The 23,088-nt window shown below is 37.6% G+C and overlaps 2 protein-coding genes across 9 annotated transcripts in view; one reads left to right on the top strand and one right to left on the bottom strand.

The window, feature by feature from the left end:
* Cwo (clockwork orange) overlaps nucleotides 1-6,142 on the top strand; it is a 34,014-nt gene extending 27,872 nt beyond the window's left edge. For 2 of the 6 annotated variants that reach the window (XM_064215130.1, XM_064215131.1), the window contains exons 3-9: nucleotides 1,165-1,348; nucleotides 1,930-2,091; nucleotides 2,241-2,474; nucleotides 2,863-3,038; nucleotides 3,351-3,500; nucleotides 4,265-4,355; nucleotides 4,584-6,142. In XM_064215130.1, coding sequence (XP_064071200.1) covers nucleotides 1,165-1,348; nucleotides 1,930-2,091; nucleotides 2,241-2,474; nucleotides 2,863-3,038; nucleotides 3,351-3,500; nucleotides 4,265-4,355; nucleotides 4,584-4,762 — 1,176 coding nt within the window. In that variant the 3' untranslated portion in view covers nucleotides 4,763-6,142. Of the gene's footprint in view, nucleotides 1-1,152; nucleotides 1,349-1,929; nucleotides 2,092-2,240; nucleotides 2,475-2,862; nucleotides 3,039-3,350; nucleotides 3,501-4,264; nucleotides 4,356-4,583 lie in introns of all 6 variants that reach the window. The other 4 variants (XM_026630432.2, XM_026630433.2, XM_064215129.1 and 1 more) reach the window with 3 other exon arrangements.
* Nucleotides 6,143-8,176: 2,034 nt separating this feature from the next.
* On the bottom strand, nucleotides 8,177-22,777 carry LOC113393513 (uncharacterized). Of its 3 annotated transcripts, none has more exons than XM_026630438.2 (12): nucleotides 22,609-22,777; nucleotides 21,855-22,129; nucleotides 19,406-21,114; nucleotides 16,863-19,326; nucleotides 16,602-16,780; nucleotides 16,310-16,487; nucleotides 15,781-16,213; nucleotides 15,482-15,585; nucleotides 14,104-15,402; nucleotides 12,930-13,200; nucleotides 11,892-12,008; nucleotides 8,177-11,501 (listed from the first exon to the last, which is right to left on the bottom strand). In XM_026630438.2, the coding sequence occupies exons 2-12, from the start codon at nucleotides 21,891-21,893 to the stop codon at nucleotides 11,473-11,475; spliced, it is 6,822 nt and encodes a 2,273-aa protein (XP_026486223.2). In that variant the 5' UTR covers nucleotides 21,894-22,129; nucleotides 22,609-22,777; the 3' UTR covers nucleotides 8,177-11,472. The 3 variants fall into 3 exon arrangements, with proteins under 3 accessions (XP_026486223.2, XP_026486222.2, XP_026486224.2); XM_026630437.2 differs by having other exon boundaries at nucleotides 21,855-21,970; XM_026630439.2 differs by having other exon boundaries at nucleotides 15,482-15,570; nucleotides 21,855-21,970.
* Between the last annotated feature and the right edge of the window lie 311 nt (nucleotides 22,778-23,088).

The following is a 23,088-nucleotide window of genomic DNA, read 5'->3' as shown; positions in this document are numbered from 1 at the left end:
TTTTCTATTTTTGATGTATTATATTTACATTCTTCATGGTTGTGGTCATTTAACCCATTCTACGTATTTATATCTGTTACGATACGATCGATTAAAAACGATTAATTTCTGATTCAAATTTGACGAAACTGTATTGTTGCGTACTTAGTAGAATAGGTTATATTTAGATGCGATTGCGATAAACTGTCAATACGTTCCAAATCGGTGGTGATTTCACTCGTAATAAATATGTAAAATGACGTTCAAAAGATGAGTTACTTGAATAATTTTTAAAAAAATCTTTTGTGTCTCGATTGATTCACTGGTCTATATTAAGCAAATGCAGTCATATAATTACAACCACAAAAGATCAGCTTTGCATAATTTCATTCAAAACTTTGTTGCCATTTGCAGTCAATGAAAAAATCTACGTAAATAAAAATGGACTGTATTTTTAAGGCTACTGGTATTAACTATTGTGGTGTTTAACTATCCTATATAATCTTATGGCAAGGTGCTATTTTATATTTTGTTATTTATTTTTTATTACTGATGCATGTTTTGATGTTCGCTTCTTTATATTATTAAATGTTTGACGCAATAATATCTTGGCTTCCGAAACAAAAAAACTAATAACTCAACGAATAACATTTTAAAATAAAGCGTCAATCGTAACCGAGTAACGTGTACATTTACAATTACAATTGGTAATTGCTCTTCTATTTACTTTCTCGAAAGAATAAATAATAAATAACAAATAGTTCAAAGTTTAAACCATTTGAGTGAATTATTCCAAATCCCTGATGAATCTTTAATTTGATGGAGCCAGTGCAAAGAAAGCTTCATAAAAACTTCGCCCTACCTCAAGATAACAGACATAAATATCATCTCTTAAAATTGTACTATCAGGGACCAATAATAAGCAAAGCCTTCAGTATTATGGTGCATGATTACTTTGGAAAGTTTTTCTTATTGAAATCTAGTCTTGTAAACCAGTTATTAGCTGTATGTTAAAAGCGATAAAAACTACATCGTATTTTACATTTTAAAAAAATAGTAAGAGACTTTCCGAAATTTTGAGCAGTGACTTATCAAAATTATTAATAATAGCGAAGTTCATGTCTCAAAGTATTGATTAAACTATCTCGCTTAAAATAGGGTTTAATAATTTAGGTACTTTTGCAGCAAGACCCGATGTCTCATCGCATCATCGAGAAACGGCGTCGCGACCGAATGAACAACTGCCTGGCTGACCTTTCGCGCCTCATACCCCCGGAATACCTAAAAAAGGGCAGAGGCCGCGTCGAGAAGACCGAGATCATAGAGATGGCGATACGGCACCTAAAATTCCTGCAGGACCGCGTCAATGGTTTGTAAGGCAGGATTTTTATTTATAGAGTTTTAAAAAAGGAATATTATAATGCTAACAGTTAAAATTTTGTAAATATAATTAAAACCAAAGAGGTTTAAGATAACGTTTCATACTTCTTGCTAATTTGATTTATATTGGTAACTACGTACCACTTGAAAGGGCTGGCGAACGATTGCCGGGTACATAGTTTTCTTCAGGTGATTTCCTATGCTAGATTGATGTAGAAATTATTATGGTAACATTTACTTTTATGAATACAGAAACAAAAACAGTTTGTTTACGATTGGCATTTAAATTATCTTAGTTCGTTTATAAATTATGTCTTCTAAAATAATTCGGCTATTAAAGCTTCTTTTTCTGAATTCATTCGTTTAATTTTTGTCCGATTTCAATTATTGGTTGCATGTCATGTAATTTAGTTTAGTTTCATTGAGAATATTAATTCAGTTTGATAGATAAGAGATAGAAGTTCGAATAGCCAAATTGAATCAATCGAAGTACGATACACTGAAGGACGCTAATGTATGTCGGGAGTCGCCCGTCGGGAGATTTAGCATCTTGCACGTGGGTTGTTGCAGCGGCCGAGCGGCAGGCGGGCGATGATTACCGCACCGGCTACCAGGAGGCGGTGGCAGAAGCCGTGAGGTTCCTCGTCGAGGTGCAGGGCTTTGGTCCCGGAGACGGCCTCTGTCTACAGCTTGCGTCGCATCTACAGAGGCACTGCGAAATTGTTACGAAAGGTACGAATCTTTTAGTATATAGACTTCACAGTTCACATTATTTTAGAGCACCCTGTGTTTGGGGATCGGAAAAACGTAAATGTTAAAGTATAACGTATTGATATAACGTAGTCATATAACGAGCATTTGATCACTTGTAATGTTTCCAGGCGAGCACACGCGCGACAAGCCACGCTCGCATCCCGGCTCGTCCTCGGAGACGGCCAGCTCCTCGAGCAGCTCCCACGGGTTCGGAGTCAAGGTGATCCAGCGGCCAGAACTTCCGCCATTCCCGGCGGAGACCTACGACCATGAGCGACAAGAACCACCGTATGCTATGGAATGTGATAGAGGTTATAATGCATGTATTGGCCATACATACATTTCGCGACATCTTCGTTCAGGTTTAGAACCGTTAAATTTTCGAAATTATTTCTTTTTGTATTTTCGTTATCGAGACGTTTCATATACATCTTGAGCCCATTAGAAAACATATATATATATTTCGATTAAATGTTTTATTTCTATTGCAAAAGCTGGCTGTTCTCATATTAATATCGCATGACGTTTTTGTTTTAGATAAGTTTTTTTAAATAAACTTCAAATTAGGAATGAGTTAATAGTAATTAAGTATGAGAAATTTGTTGACTTGAGAGATATCGTTAATAATGACACAAACATACAACCTTGAAACGTCCTCGCTAATAGTACCACCTTAAATGTGATATGAGTCTATTCGACCGTCCCCGTGAATATATTCGAAATAGTCCAAGTCGCTCGTTGTCCGTTCAGTGTCGCTGCTGCCGGCGGCCGAGGCGGACGCGCCGCGCGCGCCGCTCGACGGGCGGCTCAAGAGGGAGGCGGCGCTGCGTAAAGTGCGGAAACCTGAACACACCGACGATTACCTTCACTCGTATAAATTTAAGAATTCCATAGAAAGGCGATTTTCGAGGTCGCAAGACACGGAGGTAATTTTAATTCGATTTCAGTTCGTCACTGATTAAACACAGCTAAAACAATAATTGTTTTTAAAATACCGAAATAAATCTATAGTATAGACATAACGAGCATAATTCTTTGTACCACAGCCTTGTGTAATCTAGCTTATAAGGCCCGAAGGCCGTAGATCCCGAAACTGTGATATACCAATAAAAGTTACCCAATTCCTTGAATACTCCTGTGTCTCAGAAGGCACGAAAACTCTCGGTCTGGCACCAGATCTCTCTCGAGTCACGTTGCCGCCTTACGCTTGTGGTCTGTAACACGGATGTGTCCCGCAGTCGGCGGAGGGCGCGGCGCACGGCAAGCTGTACTCGCACAAGCGGCGCCGACAGGCCAAGCCCTGCGCGCCGCCCTCCACCTCCGCCTCGGCCTCCGCCTCTACCTCCGCCTCCGCCTCCACGGAGGACGCACAGGACACCTCGCCGCAGGTACGTACGACTGATCAGAGGTTGCACCTCCCATAACTGGCGCTGTACTGTACTGTACTACCTAGCGTGTTCAGAAGCAGACGCACTTTTTTGATAATGCAATTTTGATGCACTTGTTTTTTCGATTGAGAACAATTTTCTTTATACTACGGTCACAGTTTACGAAGTGTAGTGTGACCGTTATAATTAATCTATTTTATAGAAGGACAAGTGAATATACACAAATAGCCTATTCCAATGGAAGTATGAAAAAATATAAACAGACCTTAGATTTACGTATTACATGCGATTTGCTAATAACTCAGCTATATTGTGCAATATTGAGAGTTTATGATTAATATATATATTTTTAAATACAACACTATTGCACTGAACCACTTATTTCCACTTTAATTTTACTCTCAAAATTTCAATAACTGCGTCGACGTCCAAAACGCCATTTTTCGCAAATCCATAGTGAATATCATTGAATAATCAAGCTCTCGACCAATGATATCGCGTCAATTTACTGTCAAATGTTGTTTAATTGGCTTTTTTTCATGTTATGGTTGGAATAGAGTAAAGTTTTATCCACAATATAAACACTTGTTCGCATTTAAAGTTTCTTTTATCTGACCCGCACATATAGGAATTCCCATTGCTTAGACTTGGTTTTGAAATCCTTCAAGTGTGTGCATCAAATATTCACAAAAAAGAGATCCTAAGGCAAAAATTAAACAAATCATAGTAAGTATACATAAATAAAAACTAATCATGAATTTCAGGACACGTCGAGCGATTCCCCCCACCACCACCAGTACGACAAGCCGCCGCCCCCCACGCAATACGTGCCAGTCTTTGCATTAAATTCACTCGGTATGTCACTTTGAAAGCATTCCATTTACATAACAAGTATGTTACATAATATATCGGTAAGAGTAATACAACTTAAAAAAACCACTCATGTTCATCACCAAAAGCGAAAATGAGCCAAAGAGATCTTTGGTTAACTATGGTTTGCGCGGTGGCTTCAGACATTCTCCAAACCCAGACAGAGTAACTTTCGGACTTACAATATTAGTACAGCGTGTGTCTCCCGCGCAGGCAAGTACTACGTGCCGCTGAGCGTGGAGTACGCGTGCGTGTCGCGGCAGCTGGGCGCGCTGGAGGCCGACGTGCGGCCGCTGGCGGCGCTGCACCCCGTCACCATACACGTCAACTTCCAGCCCTGCCTCAACTACCACGTCAAGCGCGAGCCCGCCGACCCCTGGCGGCCCGCCTGAGCCCTGAGCGCCTGAGCGCCTGAGACCCTCGAGACAGCTCGAAGCGATCCCTTACTGTTCTAAACTCAAAGTCAAATGCGGTTCGTTTTAAAATTTGAGACCCTTGTCACGCAGTTTATTAATACACACATATGTCTATAAGTGTTCGTTAATCGCATCCTAGACGACATCGATCGGCCGCCACAGTAATTTACACGAAATAAAACCCAGATTTCATAACTTGATCACAATAACTCAGATAGATACCTTGTAAAAATAACTAAAAAGCAAATAATTTCTAAATATAATTTTATATATCTTTGGGACTGATTAACATAACGACCAAACGCAATCACGGCTCATCTATGTAACTAAAACCACACAACATGAAAAACTACAAAGCGCACCGTAGATTGAGTAAAAGCGTAGAATGATCAACCATTCGCTTATTGGAACGCCGTCATGATAATTTAATAGCATATTTATAAAGAACTTAACATTATGTGGTAGCCATTTTCTCCGACGTTAAATTTTTGTGAACTCATTATTAGTGATTAAAAATAAAAGTATTGATTTAAGAAGCAATAGAATATGTATATAGCTAATGAACAATTTCAGTGGCAGTTATAAATGTAAGGGGAAAGTAAAGTCTTGTAAAATAATATAATGTAATATACGAATTTATTATAAGAACTATTAAATATTAATGATTACATTAAGATAGTTTTAAACGTGTAAATATTTAAAGTTATCCGAGTGTACGAATGTTAATGTAATTTGTAAATATTTTTATTTAAAATAAATTTTAAACACCTTTCGTTTTGTGCAGAAATATTTAAAAAGCTCTATAGTTTGGAATATATTGCAGAAGAATTATATGCAAAGTTTTGGCAAGCTCCTGATAAAAATAAAGGGTGCCATACCGGGCGCCAAACGCCAATGGAGCAATGTTACTTAGGTCAGTTGACAACTGAAGTTTCAATTTAATTCAAATGAAAATTTCATATTTCTTCGATCACATTTAATTCAAACATTCCCGAATAAAAAAATGTTTTAATAAATTAAAAGCTTATTTTTTTACATCGTATTAAAAATAAACCTCAAAAATTGTAATTTTTCCAAAATTTTTGTCATTTATATTATTTTTACCAAATAAAATTTGGTAAATAGATACACATGTAAAAAAAATTGTAATGTATGTTGTTTACATATTATTCAATTAAAATATGTATGTAATTGATGAGGTGAGCGCATTGAAGATAATTCAGTGTCCCGGCTGTGATACATGATTGTACCTAGTCAAGTGCTGGTGATGCTTGACTAACTTATTTTTGGAGTTATTTTTAGTATAAGATTATATACCGATATGTATGATATATGACTGTCATATTTTATCATAGCTCTATTACAGTTTTTTTTTTTCAAAGTTACATACATTTTTATGTTTATTTTATTTCTCGTATATAACATATGTTATAAAAATATGTAATAGTGATAATAGAAAATAAATATATGTAAGTATATGTAATTTAAAAAAAAACGTATTTTTTTATAAAAAAAAACTATTTCGTTGTTTACGGCAAACGGTTTTTTTAAGCGTTGTTATATTATAATTGTATATAAATATCTGCGAATTACCTATAATAGTGCCAAAATACTAGAATAAGTACAAATATTTTGTTTATGATAAAAATGAGCTGGTAAAAATTCGTATTGTGGATACGTAGTACTAATTTTATCTGAACGATTTATAAAAATATTTGTTTTAACATAATTATTGTATTATTGAAATCCAGTGAAAAAAAATGCTGTCAAGTGAATTAGAAAAAATTAAGGTGTATCTGTAATACTTCTACCGCTTCTATTTTGAGAGATACAGCTCGTTTTTATTTAAAACGAAAAAAGACAAGTAAAATTAAAGTAACAGTAAATTCCTTACCTGATTTTTGTTTATGGACTGATACGTAATCAATGTAAAACTAAAAAAGTTTTATTGAATGCTTTAAAGCTAAATACGCAGAGGACAATTTGAAGAAAAAAACTTATATCTAATGAATGCGCTTCTACTAGTAGTATGTCATTCCGTTATAATGATAACTGTAAATAATGTTGTTAGATTTTACTAGATCGTTTATAATTGTTAAATTTTATAAACATTGATATTTAATAAGAATTAAATTTTAAAAATATTACTATGCAGTTTTATTTTAATCTCTTTAAGCTCACACGCGAGAGTATTGTTGCTTTAGCAGCTTATAAGTCTGTAGATTCCAAGCACCTCTCCACCAAGGTTTCAAATCTCACGTCAGCCACAAAAGGTTAATAATGTTGATGCCAAGAAATTCACACTTTTATTTATTGTAGTGTATTGTGAGTCAATATATTTTCAGAATATTCCTATTGGGGGGGTTCTGTTGACACAGATTCTAACAGAGACAGCTATAATCCTATATTTAAACTGGCCACAAATTGCAATCTCTTATATATGCCATCAAAAAATAACAAATGTTTATGTAAGAGTTATTAGTTGATTGTAAAGTAACTGTTAATATTATTAAAAAAGTTGAAAAAATAATATATCCTGTAAAACGTCTTGTTGGGCTAACGCCTCATCCCTATGTGAGGAAAAGGTTATGGGCCAGTTCCACTACGCTGTTCCAATGTGATGGATACACATGTAGCATTTTAATCCAATACTCGCAGGTTTCCTTTGACGTCGAGAAGATAAATTATAAACACAAAGTAAGCACATGAAATTCACTGGTGTTTGCAAAATTTGACAAATTTCAACCCAGTCTTCAATTAAAATTAAGGTGTTTTAAGTGGGCTATTTCAAATTATTCACTATAGCCTATTCCAACCACATATATATTAACATAGATAGAAGTCTTGATTAAATCTCGATATTAATTATCGATTCGGGAAAAAATTGCGTTTTGAATGTCGGTGAAGTTGTTATAAAATGAACTTCGGAAATTACTACATATTAGTGTTGATATCTATAGTATTGTTATGTGTCAATACTATCGATAATATTGCAAAAACCATTACTTTTAACCTAAACTATCGATAGTATCAATGGGAGCGCTGCTACCAATAGTATTGCTTACAGAAAGCTAGCGATACTATTGCCGAAATCAATAGTATTGCTCACGGAGAGCTATCGATACTATCGATAGTATTGATCAAAACGATACTATCGATATCCTGAATAGTTTTCGAGGTCAACTATCGATAGTTCTGCAACGCTATAACATATATTACTCAAAATTGTTTGTAATGCAAAACAGAGTAGAGCTATTTATTAGCAAATTGTATGGATTGTATGAATTTACTCCTTCCATTTAATGAGCTATAATGTGATATTAAGCGTGTCTTCTCGGTTGATCTTGATGCGACCACGTAGGTTGCAGAAGGAAAAGGAAAGGCAGCAGATTCAAACGAAGATTTTATGTAATTAATTATCATAACATCTTTTATTCTATATTATTATTTTAAATTTTACATGCTTAGTTCAAACATTAAGAAAGAAATAATAATATTTAACATCTGGATAATATACAGCGCCACTATTTTACGATCCACTTAAGTTTAAAAAAATGATATAATTTGTATTGCAAAATATTCCATTGTTACAAACGAATAGTTCGGGGACAGGCCGAGGTGGGAGACAACACTGAGACGTAAGCAAATTATAGTTAATTTGCTCTCTTCAATCACCTTTAACAAAATATATGTAGCTTTTTTCACTTAACATTAATTATACTATTTACAAGACACAGTTTCTCTACTGAATGATATTTAAAAGTTATCACAAAGATTTTCTCTAATATAACTACAAAGATTTCATACGTCGCAGCGCATTGTGCTGTCACTGTATTATTATATTACTAACTTAATTTAAATCAATAAAACTTATATGATGTACGTCCACACACTGGTTAAAAATCGACAAATTTACATACAAAATAATAAATTTGAATTTATGACACAAAAAAATGAAAAAGTTAATACATTACGGGGCGTTCTGCACTCAACGAACACATGATATATAAAACGTTACAGCAAAATGCACTTTAACATTAGGAGAAAGCGTTTAATTTAAATTCTATTTAACAACCAGAGATATATACATAGTTCACGACTCAAGATCATGACGCACCTTGTTACACAACTCGAATACTTAAATCGGATCGAAAAAATAAATTTCAATCATTTCTCTATACAAAAATATAAAATTATACGAATTAAATAAAAAGCTGCTTATTATTTTGCGTGCCTATCATCTTTTACCCACTACATGTTTTGCCTTTAGGCGAATTATTGCAACAGTTTGACTAACACCTAGGTTTAAACATTATGCGGAGAATTGAGGTTTTGTTAAGTAGTCTGTAAATCAGATAATATTGTCGCATCTTTGAAGTACCATTTATATCTATTATGTAAATTAAAATTAAAATGCAAACTTATTTTTAATCAATAAAAATATCAAACACGTGAAAATGTTCACTCAACAAAAATATAATATATTTATAGTTATATTAAATTTATAACAAAAGGATACGCACAAAAAAATTATAAGAATTCCAAAAACGTGACAATACCATTTTACATTCATACAACTAAGCACATTATATTATCATTCCTCGATAAGTTGTTTCTAAACTCGAGTGCTTGTATTTACGTTTAGGAAAAAAATATATATGTCGAGAAATTATCTGGAAGATAGCAGATATCACCAAGTGAAAAGCAAAGCATCACAAATTAAATTAAGTATCGAAATGAACACAAATTTCGTATATGGCTCAGCCTACTCTTATCAAATAATTTAGGCGGTAATTTCAAGGCCATGCCCGGCATCCCTAACAAAGTATACAGCGCAAAGCACAGCTTCAGGACCGCATTACAAATTTACTATCGCTCGACAGTCTACACGAAACACTATGGTAATGTACATGTCTAATTACATATTAAAAAATAACGATCGACTATTGGTCGATAAAAAATCTGTAATGTCAGCTAGCTGTAAGAGATCGGCCTAAACTTAGGTAACTTTGAAACTGGAATACTGACCTCAAAATCTGTTCATATGATTTCTCATATTAGTTCTACAAACAACAGACAAAGATTTAAATAAAGGCATAAGTATTCTATCTGTTGTTTTTAAAGATCATTACCCTGACCGAATATTTCATACGAACATTCAATATTGACTCACGAATAAATTTTGAAAAAAAAATTGAGCAATGTTAAGGATGGATTCTTGCTCGCACTGGGCAATTCGTAGTCATACTAGCAGATCCCATTGCTACAAACTTCTTTATCGAGACTTGAAATGAGAAAAAAAACAACATAAAACTGTATTTACTGTTTTTCTAGCGTTACATCAGACTCGTTCATACGAAGCCATTGTGTGTTTAGGCCGCGATTGAAGTCTAAACAAACGAATGAAAAGAAATAACAAACAGAATATTTTGCAAGTCCATCGGTCACACGATTTCACTGGGTTGGGGTTGGACCGGGTTTATTCACAACATCTATTCGTTGTTGACGAGTCAGGTACTGATGACCGCGAGTTTCTTATTGCAGACGCCATTTTAAAATAATTTACAAAAACCATTGTTGCCAGCAAAAAAATAATAAATTAATAACGGTAATAAGAACGAAAATGATGTGTAAAGAAAAATCTAAATAATTTTATATAATTTACACATTGGCGTATACAATTTCAATAGATTCTTGTATAGTACAAAACCCAATTACACTTAACGTAACTTGGTTACTTTTAAAGTAAAATAGATTTTAATATACAATTAGCGTCTATTTCACAACGGGAGCATAATTGCGTTTCGGACTACTATTTCGTTTTTTATGCTATTGTTGAGTATAATAAAGATGTGGTTTACGATCTATACACGGGCCATTTCGAATCGATTTTAGATACCATTAAAATGCCCAACTATTGTGATGATGTAAATAATCTATTGACAATTCGATTAAGAGTTAAGACTATATATTAAGCATATATTGAGCATTGCTCTTTGGGATTTATTTCGACAAACAACGTTTCAAAGATTATTTATCGAGTTATTCTAAATTTAATGGTAACCTAGAATCGATGTCTCAAATCCAGCGAGTACCCAGTCGCCTATAAGCCTTGTGATGGTGTGAACTTTGCCACATGCGCTCACTTAAATTATGACACGTATTTAAATCTAAGAATGGCTTATGACAATTCGACACTAAATTACACCAGAAACATCTAACACTAACAAGATACCTATATACCTAACGGGACAATTACCCCGTTGTATACAATAAAAAAAAAAATTTAAAACAATAAAAACAACTATAATTTACTTACACATTATGATGCGTACAAAAATCCTATATCCAACGTTTTCTTAGACTCCGCTGTCCGTAATAAATAAACATATCAATAAGATACATAAACATTGTACATATATAAAAATCTTATTTTTTCATATACCATTATACATACGTACCGCGTGAGTCGCCTCAATATTTTTTTCTATATACAATATGTACAGTAGGAAATAAAAACAATTTGTACTCGCAGAGAATCCTTGAACTTACAAGAGGAAGAATCGAAAACAGAAATATACACGAGAGAACCGAGACGAGATACAAAAGTTACATTATATTACAAGCGACGGTCCGGCGCCGGTGAGATTTACAAAACTACGTCTAGCCTACGAGCGCAGGCGCCTCTACCTGTCGCACCGCTTGGCGCCCAAGTCTGCAACAAAAACATGGAACGATTACTTATCGTTGAAGTGTCATACATTATCACAACATATTTTCTATCTTCGATACTTGGTTTGGTAACTAAGATCGTACATACACATACGAGTATGCGTCAGCGAACGTTTGCAAGCACGCAGCGTACACGTGGTGTACCTTGTTCATTTACGTGTATAGATCTGTTCACTCACGAAGGGCGCACCTTTAAATTATTGCCGTGAATTAACAAATAAAATCGAATGTATATTATATTCTGCCGTGTTAGTTTTATTAATGCCCGCCGATCATTAATCGTGGCCGCGCGCACTTTCGTGAGCGAACAGGCGTACGCCGGGCGTGACGTCAGCGCCCGCGCGACACATCCAGCTACGGCTGCGGTGCGTACCGGTGGGCGCCTGCGCGTCCTCGTCGTCGGGCAGCGCGAGGCCGAACTCGCGCCGCAGCCGCGAGCTCAGGTTCTCTCGCTGCCGCTCGGAGGCGGTCGGCTGCGCGTCGAACACGCCTGGCGACACGGATAAATAATTATTGATGACATGAAAATTTCATAATATATACGGAAAATTTTGAATGTATTATCTCGATTGATAATTTTATTTTTATATTAGTTTATTTATTGCAGACTACTAGTATATTATTTATCATAGATAAGAATAGTATAACCGTTTCTTCGAATTACTTCCGCTCCCTAATTACTGATAGACGACCTACTCATATTTTTGTCACGTTATATTGTATGGATTATCTCACGGCTGAAGCATCTAGACTTGGCAGTCGTACAATAGCCGGTCGCCTCGTGTGTGCATAACTAGGTCTTGTATGTGTGGGATAAGGATCAAAATAGATAAGCCAAAGCGTGAAAAAGTCGAGCGCAGAAAAACAAGTTTACATTAATTATTCAAACATGTATTGTATTTACAGTGCAAACAATAGAGTTACAATTATAATGTCAATAGTACATTGTTTTTATCTTTAATCGTCAGTTTATATATTTGAATGAGTTTTTACATTTTTTTTAAATATATTTCATAAAATAAACGTTACAGATAACACACAGAGACCCATATGACTAATTATTTCATCTGTTATATGTAAAAGTAATTTTAATATTATTATAAAATATCACTGACTAAATAAAATATATCGTTTAGTATTTCACAAGTGTCTTATCGCTGTATTGCCGAGTCTATTATTAGGCATTGAAATAAAACTATATTATAAAGCTGAAGAGTTTTTATAGTTTAATATGCTAAACCACTAGCCCCATTCGAACATTAAATCATCCATTAAAAATCATCGTACACCAAGAGAGCCAGTTTATTTTTATATTTTTAACATGTCATGTCTGGAAAAGCGGCTACCTTTCATAAAATGACATTCAGGTCAATGGTGTCAAAAGCGCAGAAGCTATGAACGACGGGCTTACCTTTAGGCAGCTGCACGGGGAGGTCTCGCCGCAGCCGCTGGTCCAGCTGCACGGCCAGGTCGCGGTGCAGGCGCTGCTCCAGCTCGTCGACGGCGGCGGCCGCGGCCGCGTCGAGGCGCTGCGGCGACAGCGAGGCGGAGCCCGACGAGCCCCGCGACCAGTCGCCCGAGCCCTCGCCCTCGCCCCCCGCGCAGCCCCCGCCGCCCGCGCAGCCGCCCTCCTCGCCCGGCGCCGCGCCCGAGTGCCGCTTGCGGTACTCGCTGATGGACAGCTGGGGACCACGACGTGCTCATTGGTAACGACGAACGAGTAGGTCTCATCCCCTCGGCGGTAATCGAGTGTTAGAGAGTTAGGTTATTGAGGTCATCCCTTTAACTATAGGTAATCAAAGAAAATTACTTTAAAAAATATTTCTTTCGATTGATCAGAACTTTCGTAAAAAATACGATGAATATATGTATATAAAAAAGTTATTTTATAGCGAATATAAAGAGTTATTATTATTTTATCTTATCTGAAACCTTGGTCTAGATGCATGGAAATATTCACAAATAACTTAACGTATTTTCGAGTACACTGTGTTGTATCAATTATATCACAATTTTATCATTATTTTATCACCGGTTGTACGCCGTAAACTTGACTTATCTATTCTGAATGGTGTAACCAAAATTTAATAAACATTTGGTACTATACATACAGTATGGTATATATGAATGGATAATAAAAAATGCATTATAATATATTATATGTAATAACCTAATCTTTACTGAAAATAGCCACCGTGGTCAAAATCGACCAGCAGGACAGTCGTAAAAAAATCAAGTAAAGTGCCACCGGTTAATTAAAATAATTTCGAGATTCACAAAAAAAATACTCTTACAAACAATATACATATAGAAATATTACGTAAAAATAAAATCATGTAAGTTATTTTATGGTTAATTTACAATCCGGTTAATTTAATATATTATTACTACATTTTACGCTACGCAGAAAAAATGAATTGCGACGTGTTTTAAATAAAGCTTTAACATAAAATCAAGGTCAATCACCACGCGAAACAGACTTGCCATCTTTACCGAACCTGTTTTTATATTTTATTACGCAAGCGCAAGTGCAGGTGGCACTATGCAGGTGGAACCACGACGCAAGTCGGTCACGGCGGGCTCACCTTCCGGCGCACGGGCTTGGGCTTGTCCTGCGGCGGCGGGTGCAGGCGCGGGTCGTTGGCGCGCGCGCGCGGGCCGGCCGCGCCCGCCGCGCGCAGCACGCCCGACAGCAGCACGCTGTTGTTGGTGTCCATGTTGTTGACGCGCGTCAGAATCTCCTGCACGCTGCGCAGCTCGTCCACGGGCCGCCCGCCCTCCTTGTCGAAGGGGCCGCCGTCGAGGCTCGTCGACCGGTCGATCGCGCTCTTGATCGTCGCCGCGCACGGGACGCTCTCGCTCGCCGGCCCCTCCTTGAGGGCGTGCGATATGTTGCTGAAGATCCCGGAGAAGAGGCCGGTCGAGCTGAAGCGCGACGAGAACGGGAGCGTGGTCTCGATCGGGTCCCTCTCCTCTTTCCTCTCGACGATAGTCACGGGCGCCGGTCGCATGGGCTCCTCGGGCAGCGGGATCGTCTCGGGGGAGGGGATGATCGATATCGGGCTGGGCTCCTCGGGGAGAGGTATGTTTTCGGGTGCGGGGAGAGGTATAGACTCGACGGGCGGCAGCGGTATGTTCTCCGGTGAGACGTGCAATTTGGCGTCCTCGTGGGAGTTGCCGTCGTCGTGTGCGTCCCCGTTCATCTCCGGCGACTTGGAGTTCGTGTCGTCCTCCGTTCGCAGCTGTATACTGATCTGGTCGTCCACCATATTGAGATCGAAATTCAAATTGACCTTCTTCCGCTTCTCTTTCGGTGGCTTTTTGTTTCGACTTTTCAATATTTGTATGTTCTCCGTGTGAAACGAATGTATTTTCTTCTGAATGTCGTCCATCTCGTCTCGCTGAGGAGAAGAGTTACCGCTCGTGTCGGCCGACTGTGAGCTATTTACTTTATCGCTTGGGCTTTCTGCACCTTTAATATCATGCATACTCTCATTTGATTCTATTTTTGTTTGTGTTATGACTGTTGTATCAATTTCCATAGGAACGACCTTATTGTACAAGCATTCTTCTAATTCTAAGTTATTATTATTAGTAGAAACATGTTCTGGTTTAGCTATCTCGGGCGGTATTTCCTCCTCTGGGGTAGGTACACCTATAATTCTACGTATGTGCTCGCTGTCATGTGGTCCTTTTAAGTTGACATTAAGAACGTCATGGTCAATATTACACTGATCGTCGGAGCCCTGCCCGCTGTCGGAGCGGGTCCGATCTCTACTGTACATTTCCATTATGTTACGTTTGTACTGCCGAGCCAGTGACAGGGCGTCCTCTTTGACAGGAGAATCCTCAGACGTCAATACCGGCGAAGTCTCGTCGTTACACTGGACAAGAAAAATAAAATTAGTAGCTATAATTTGCAAGTTAGTAACTAACTGTGGAAATAATTAATTTATTCCTTACAGGCACTATGGTATTCTGTTCATACGATAAAGACTCCCTCGCCATTCTTCTCTTTTTTAATGGCGTCACTATTTCATTGGGCGGAGATTCTGGAACAAATGCATCTACACTTTAAATAGTACTACGTAGTAAGTTAAATTGTCGGTGAAATAATGGTAAAGATCAACTCCACTTGTTTGAATCAACGACTATAATATATTATTTTGTACCAGACAAATTGCCATTTTATATATACGACTTTACAAATAGAAACCAGGGTCGTAGAGTTGATCTTCATAGAAATCAAATGCTCTACTCACCGGCCATCGGGCAATCACTTTCCTCACTGATAGCTTGCCGCAACCAACGTTTCTTAGCACTATGTTGGACAGGAATCACCTCTGCAACTTCTATAGGCGGAGTGCTTCTTGTGATTCTCTTAGCCTTCTTCGGAGGTCTATTTCTCTCTCTACCTGGAGTCCTGGGAGGCGAATGGTGTACATCCTCATTGTACTCCTGGTTTCCGCTAAGGTCACCAATCATCGTGGACGCTACTCTAACGAGGCTCTCTAATGAGGTAGCTGAAACTAGAGGCGGTCTGTAGGGTGATTGGTACGGAGATGGCGTTCGTTCAGGAGATCGACCTATCCATTCAGTGGCCATTGTCTTCTTGGTTTTGGGAAGTTTGAACGCCGATTCAACAGAACCCACTGCAGCTTCAACAAGCAGACAGGCCGAGCTTAATCCAAGGTCCTGTAGACAAATAATTATAGCAGTAGTGAGAATAACTTCTATAATAAGTTCATAGATTTAAAAACACAACTTTTTCCAAATATATTTTTATTTTACCTCACTAACAGGTTCGTGGTGCCTCTCAGATTCCGGCATAGGCAGTGACTGTTCCGGTTGTGAAGGAGCTCGAGGAGACAAAGGTGTGGCTTCATCTCCTGAGGTTACAAGGTCGCTGTCTGCCGAATTTAATCGGCGTCTGTTGGACTGTGACGCTGTTCGTGCCCGTCCTCTACGTCTAAAATAACATAAATAGTTTATAATTTCTTTGTTTCTAAAGATCACAATCAATGAACATTTTTAAGTTATTAACATATAGTTAAATATTTGGTAAACAAAATATAAAGCTTACTTTTTTCGTTTTTTAGCACTACAGTGTATGTCATCTTCGTCATCTTTATCCATGTTACTCGGGTGCGGGTCAGATTCTCTTCGCTTCTGTCTCTCTTTTACTTCCTGTTTTCTCTGTTGCGCTTTTTCCATTCTCTCGAATGCTTTCATTATTGCTTCCATTTTTCTCTCCTCGCGAGTCTTAAACGAAATAAAAAGACATTAAAATTAGGATCCAACTAAAAAAATAAGGGATTTGTTTAAGTTAAATAGATTTACATACCATTTTGCGTTTGTCCTTTTCCTTATTTGACGCGGTCTGTATTTTGTCTTGCGAGTCATCGGTTTTATCGTCCAACGAATCGTGATTGACGCAGGTTGTTCGACTTGATCTCGATGACCTGTCATGACAAGCAGACTTGGCAGTCAACTCTCGAGTGACTGGCCTCTCTAGTTCGACTTTAGGTTCAATAGGTTTCTCTTCTATTTTCTCTTGTTCTATTGCCTCATCAGCTATAATGGGAGGTTTAACTAATGTTTCATTTAAGTCGGGTTCCTCCGCTTTAATTTCTGGAGTCTCTATAATAGGTTCAATAGCATTTTCTGGTTCAGGTTCGGGTTCCAAATCAGGTTCTGGTTCCAGTTCCGGTTCAGGTTCAGTTTCAAGTTCAGGTTCTGGTTCCGGTTCCGGTTCAGGTTCTAGTTCTGGCTCCGGTTCCGGTTCCGGTTCTGGTTCTTGTTCTGATTCTGGTTCTGGCTCTGGCTCTCGTTCCAGCTCAGGTTTAACCTCAGGCTCAATTTTCTTTTCAATCTTCTGTATAATAGGTTCAATTTTAACAAAGTCAGGTTCATCCAAATCTGGTTTCATTTCTTCTTTCGCAGTAAGATCAATTTCTTCGTGTTCTTCTTTAATATCAAAATATGGATCAGCTTTTATTGGCGCATTGAAATCTAGAGCCAGTAATGGCTCTTTAACAGGTGACATCGGAGGGAACTCATGTTTAATTGGAGATTTCTTTTCAGGTTTGATTGCCGTGAACGGTGGTGATATGTCTTTAACAGGCGTCTTTATAAGCGACGCTAAGGGTGGTGACACGGGAGACGAAGAGCTGAAACATCTGTTTCTACTGCGTTTTTCTCTTTGCGGATATTCCAAGCTTTTTCGTGGCATCAAAGGCGTTAAACCGTTTGCTTTGCAATGTTTAGGATTACCACAAGCACAAGGTTGCTTGCCACCATTTGTATCGTGTCCAACAGTTATCTCTGTATTGGATGGAATATCATTAATCGTTACTAAGTAGACGTGTAAGGTGCCTTTAACGATACAATGTTGTAATTCTGCATTCGGCTTACATGAGCGACGCACGAACCTTGCCTCGTTTCCATACGTTCTTGTGTCGATACATATTTGCGTATTATCTTTTGGTAATCTATAGAAAAATACGAAAGGACCAGGCTTTTGACTTCCCGCACGAGCGGAATTTTGTAATTGTGGTCTATGCTGATTCGATAACATATATTTACCTCTCAATTCAATAACAGGCGAATTTTCTTTAAGATCCTTTGTCGCTATGAGTATTTTACCACCAGCATGTGGTACGGTTGTACATAAATGAGTCGTTATGGCAGATGCCATGTTAGACGTACTACCGAGCTTACTACTGTATTTCATAATTTTAGCCCGCAACTCAGGACTATAGTGATTCGTCATCGCCAATTCGTACAAGTCACGCCAGTGCGATTGATTTGACATCGTCGAGTTATATTTACTCCTATTTAACAGCATTTCTTTCTTCCGCTTCACCCTTTTCTCAGAAAGTTTTCGCTTAGTTCCTTTTCTCACCACTTCCGCTTTCTTAGGGCGCTTAGGACCGCGTTTGGGTAAGGTTAGCGACGGTTGCGGTAGGGGAGGTAGTACGGGCAGATTGGAGTTATACGTCGTCACGCAAGTTCCACTTGTATTAGTGTACGTAGTAACGGTCAGCAAGCGTTTTCTTCTCTGACCAGGCGGACGAGCCAGATCCGGTTCCGACTCTGTGTCCGACGCGCCCAGAGCGCTCAACTCTTCTCGTTTCCGTTGCTGAATGGCTCGCGCGTGCCGGCGGTCTATAGGGCGCGGCTGGCACAGCTCGCACATGTATGCGTCCGGTATATTATTACGGTCGATGCCCATACAATCCACGTGCTGCCACTCGCCGCAGCGGTCACAGCATATCATGTAACCGTCGTCGTGTGTAAAGTCACAGATGCAGCGCGTTTTGCCCTCCTCCTCCCCTTCTGGCGCAGTCTCGGTGTCGCTGCCCCCCGCTGCGGGCGGCCGACGTTCACCTTCCACCGACGATATGATCGACGCTGTATCGTCGTCCTGTACTGACTGTGGCTTGTAGGCGAGAGCGGTCGGTTGGACCGTAGTTACCGTGGAGGGGGGTGCGGCGACCCCGACGGGGGAGAGTGCGGCTGCCGCAGGTGCCTCGTGCGGCGACGGCGCGGCCGCGACGGGGGAACTCCTCGGCGGAGTTGGTGGAGTCGTGGTGGCGGGAGGGGAGGCCACAGTCGGAGATATAGCGGACGGCGCGGGAGCTGGACCGCCGACGACAGGTTGCTTTTGAGCCGGTAAAGCGTATGTGTGGTCTAGCATTAGAAAAGCCAATGCCTGAAATGAGTATCGACGTAATTCTTCCGATAGATTAGGTCTCTCCTCCATCCCGACGATGTCTTCCGCTGTCAAGAGTGTTGATTTGTCCCCTCTGAAAATAAAAATATAATAAATATTCATCATTGACGTAAATTATTCTACAATTGATTTTTTTTTAAACTTTTACTTACAAGACAATTCTTTTTTGATTTACATTCTTAATTTCAGTTTGCTCTTCGATTTTATGCTGTGGAGGATTAAGATTTACCACTTGCTGAATAGGTATATTTGAGCTTTGATGTAACATTATCTTGGGTTGGGATAAGGATTGTAAAATCTGTGCAGTTAACTGTTGGTTGGCAGATACTTGAGACACAGTAGAGAGCTGATTATCTGGTCCATATGTTTGCACATATCTGAGATTTGGTGTAGACCCAGATTGCACGTAATGTGGTCCTTTTGGCAGATTTGTGCCGATAGGGGCAGTGGATAACAACACTGGTCCACAAGGTGATTGAAGTACAAGGCGCTCACCTTTAGGGACTTTCTGTAAAGCCATAGGTTGCTGAACTTTTTGGTTAGGACTTCCAACTTTTTGTATGACTTTCGATGTGTGAGTCTCAACAACACCATAATCGGACACTGCACTTTTATATGTGACACTAGCCACTGGCCAGGATTTGTTTTCAGATTTATGGGCTGTACCAGCCTGCTGTATTATTTTAATAGCTCTAGATTGATTTTTCTGATTAGACATTTGCGAATTCTTTGATCCCTTAAAAGTGTTTATAGATTTTCTTCCTGAGTGAACAGATATCTTATTCGGTCCAGAAACTACCCTGGACAATATATGACATTGGGTACCTGAAGACGCTGCCACTATAGCATTAAGATTAGCACCATTATTTACCTTATTTAAGTTTGTGCTTTTGGAATAAGTGTGACTATATGGCACATTTTTTACTGGACTACTATTTATAACAGTAGGAGAAAGTGAAGCAGCACCTATAAGAGATTGACTCTTTGGTGGCTTTGTGCTTAACATTGCATTGTTCAAATGTTTTTGGGATACAACATTGGCACTCAACTTATATACATGATTTTGGGTTCCATAAACTGGTGCACTGATTTCTTTACTTTGAGCTATGTATTGTTGTGAATAATTCGAATTTTTTGGTAAAGATATGTTACTTAAAATTTGAACTTTTGATGTCTTAGGTCGGCTAATGTAACTCGTTTCAGTAATAATGTTTGTTCTCCGACCTGATTGATTAGTATCATTCACATAACTCTCACTCGTTATAATAATTTGCGATACTCCTGGGGGTCTATCATCTTCATTTTTACTGTCTGTAGCAGCACTAGTAGCAAGGATTGTAGGCAACCACAGAGTTTGATTGCCAGAAACATCCTGAGATACATTCTGTATGGCCGTAATATTTCCTACAGATCCATCTACATTAATAGTGAAGTTTTGCGGAAGCTTTGTAACATTCTGCACAATTGCTGTATTCAATGGAGTTTGAATAAGAGTCGCAGCATTCTCTGCAAAATTTCCATCTCCTGAATCATCAGCTTCTTGTATGATAGGGTAGGCTATCCGTCCTACACTATCAAGAGTTTCTTCAATTCTAACAATCCTCGAAAGTGAATCGACAGACATCTCTGTGTCACACCTCTTCTCACTAATATGATACTCAATATTTTTGTCAACTTTATGAACCGCTTGAATTATGCTTTCAGGGTTTGTGGAATCGGGTTCAGGGTCACCTTGAGTAGGCGAAACAGGTACAGTCCTCAATACTGGGGCTCGTACACTTGATATATCCATAGTATCTGTTAATTTGTGATCCAACACATGTTCATACAAATTTTCACTGGAGGGGGTCGGCCCATAATTCTATAAAAAAATTATTCAATATTAGTAAAAAAATCTATTAAAATATAGGTCGCAGAGCAGACATATTTTTAAAGATTTGCTGTATCCTTATCAAATTAATATTGAAGTAAAACAAATAAATATATATTAATAGAACATGCACAATTATAATTAGAACCTTAAAACTTAGTACATAAAAGTTTAGAACTTTCACAGATACATGTTGATAGTATGAACCGTCCCCTATTCAATGAATTTATTTACATATGATCAACCTAAAAGCATCAAGTACTTATTAGAATAATAAAACAAAATAACATATCAAATGCCCTCATTCTGCTGAGCTTCTGATAACTTAATAAATATCAAAAATACTAACATGACAATTACTCACAGTAAAAATTTACTGAAAACTATATTACCTACTTGAATATTAATATCTAAAGGTATAATAATACAACATTTATTTTCAAATCTTTATTTGTTACATGCACTTTAATTGTAATTATCTAATACTATGCAAAATTAGTTTACTGCTATAATATAATATTAACTAGTAAATATATACTGCACACATAATTAAATTATAGTTTTAGAAAAGTTGTTAAAATGTAAATAAATGATCATATATTAATTTGTTAAGCGATTTTATGCCTTAAATAGTATTTTTTATGAATATTAATGTGTGAAACATAGTCAAAGATGATTTTCAAGGTGCAATTTACAAACAAGGAATAAGCAAAAGAATTAAGTTTACTTACTTGCCGGACCCTAGGTTCATATTCTGATGTCGCTGACATGCTGTGAATAGCATCTTGGGTCCAGCCCGAGATGACGCGATGGAGAGCTCCCGGCCTCCAAGGTTTATTTCATACGACTGCAATCGAAAATCGACTTTTTATCCATCCACCTTCGTAATCTTCAAAAGTTTTGACGGCATAACAATCTTGTGAAAATATTTTTAATCCGCAAATACGACATGACAGTCGAGGTCATTGTTTCAGAAATTACTCGAAAGTCACATTTTTATTGCTTCCTACGAGAAAATACAAGAAATAACAACAAAAACAATATATAACAGCATATGGTATTCAAGCGTAAATCACGAAAAAATATAGATAGGTTAAAATCTACTGCCGCCATTATTGTGGCACGAAAACTGAAATGTCTCTAAACATCAAAAAAAGTAAACACTAACCTTAAAGTGAAAAACACAGTGGAAATAAAAGATTTTGTACTGAAAATAATACTAGATTGATTCGTAGGACATTAATATATATTCCCCTTAGTAACAAAGGATAGAAATATATAAATACATACGAAAATGAGGTTTGTATATTTATATCACTTCTTATCGCAAAAATGAATTAACCATAACAATATCAGCGTATCACTATTGTTACTGCTGGTAATAACACAAATAATTCTCTATAAAAGACGACATCACTAAAGTTAGGCTACGAAATCCAGATGTAAACACTTTTCTAGAAAATTGTAAAGGAAGACAATACTAACCTGTTCGCAAACAATATAACAATTTCTACGATGTAGCGAAACGATTTTTATCCAGTATTTGCATAGCACAAATGAAAAAGGCCTCAAAGTTCGAAACTACGACCAAAACATTCACAAGAGTCGAAGATGGCGGCCATTGCATTTTCTTGATACAAAACATCGGGGGGTTTCACGGAACATGTCCAAGTACTCAAGACTTCCGTTTGAGCTTAACTTAATATTTTTTTGTTTTGATTTAAGATTTGTAATGTATTAAAATTCATAAAAATTAGTTATATAAAATATTAAAATAATTTACTACCGAGTTTTTCTATAAAAAATGTAAGTAATATTACTTACGGCATTAAAAAGATTATAAGTTGACTCCAATATTCATAGATAATATTTTTTCTTTTTTCTTCAAATGGTCTATGATAATACCATAGCTATCATATTTTTTTTATTTATTTTAATCATAAGCAATTATTATTAAAATGCGTT

This window comes from Vanessa tameamea, chromosome 6, assembly GCF_037043105.1.
Source record: "Vanessa tameamea isolate UH-Manoa-2023 chromosome 6, ilVanTame1 primary haplotype, whole genome shotgun sequence".
In the NCBI taxonomy this organism is placed as follows: Eukaryota; Metazoa; Arthropoda; class Insecta; order Lepidoptera; family Nymphalidae; genus Vanessa; species Vanessa tameamea.
The sequence above is the reverse complement of the archived record's forward strand: the minus strand, read 5'-3'. Positions and strand labels throughout refer to the sequence as shown.

Excerpts from the sequence above, each read along its gene's own strand:
- LOC113393513 (XM_026630438.2), bottom strand. The coding sequence starts at position 21,893 with ATGTCAGCGACATCAGAATATGAACCTAGGGTCCGGCAA. Across the intron at positions 15,586-15,780 it reads AAGTGATTGCCCGATGGCCG|ATGCATTTGTTCCAGAATCT; the intron begins GTGAGTAGAGCA and ends TTTAAAGTGTAG. Across the intron at positions 13,201-14,103 it reads CCAAGCCCGTGCGCCGGAAG|CTGTCCATCAGCGAGTACCG; the intron begins GTGAGCCCGCCG and ends CGTGGTCCCCAG.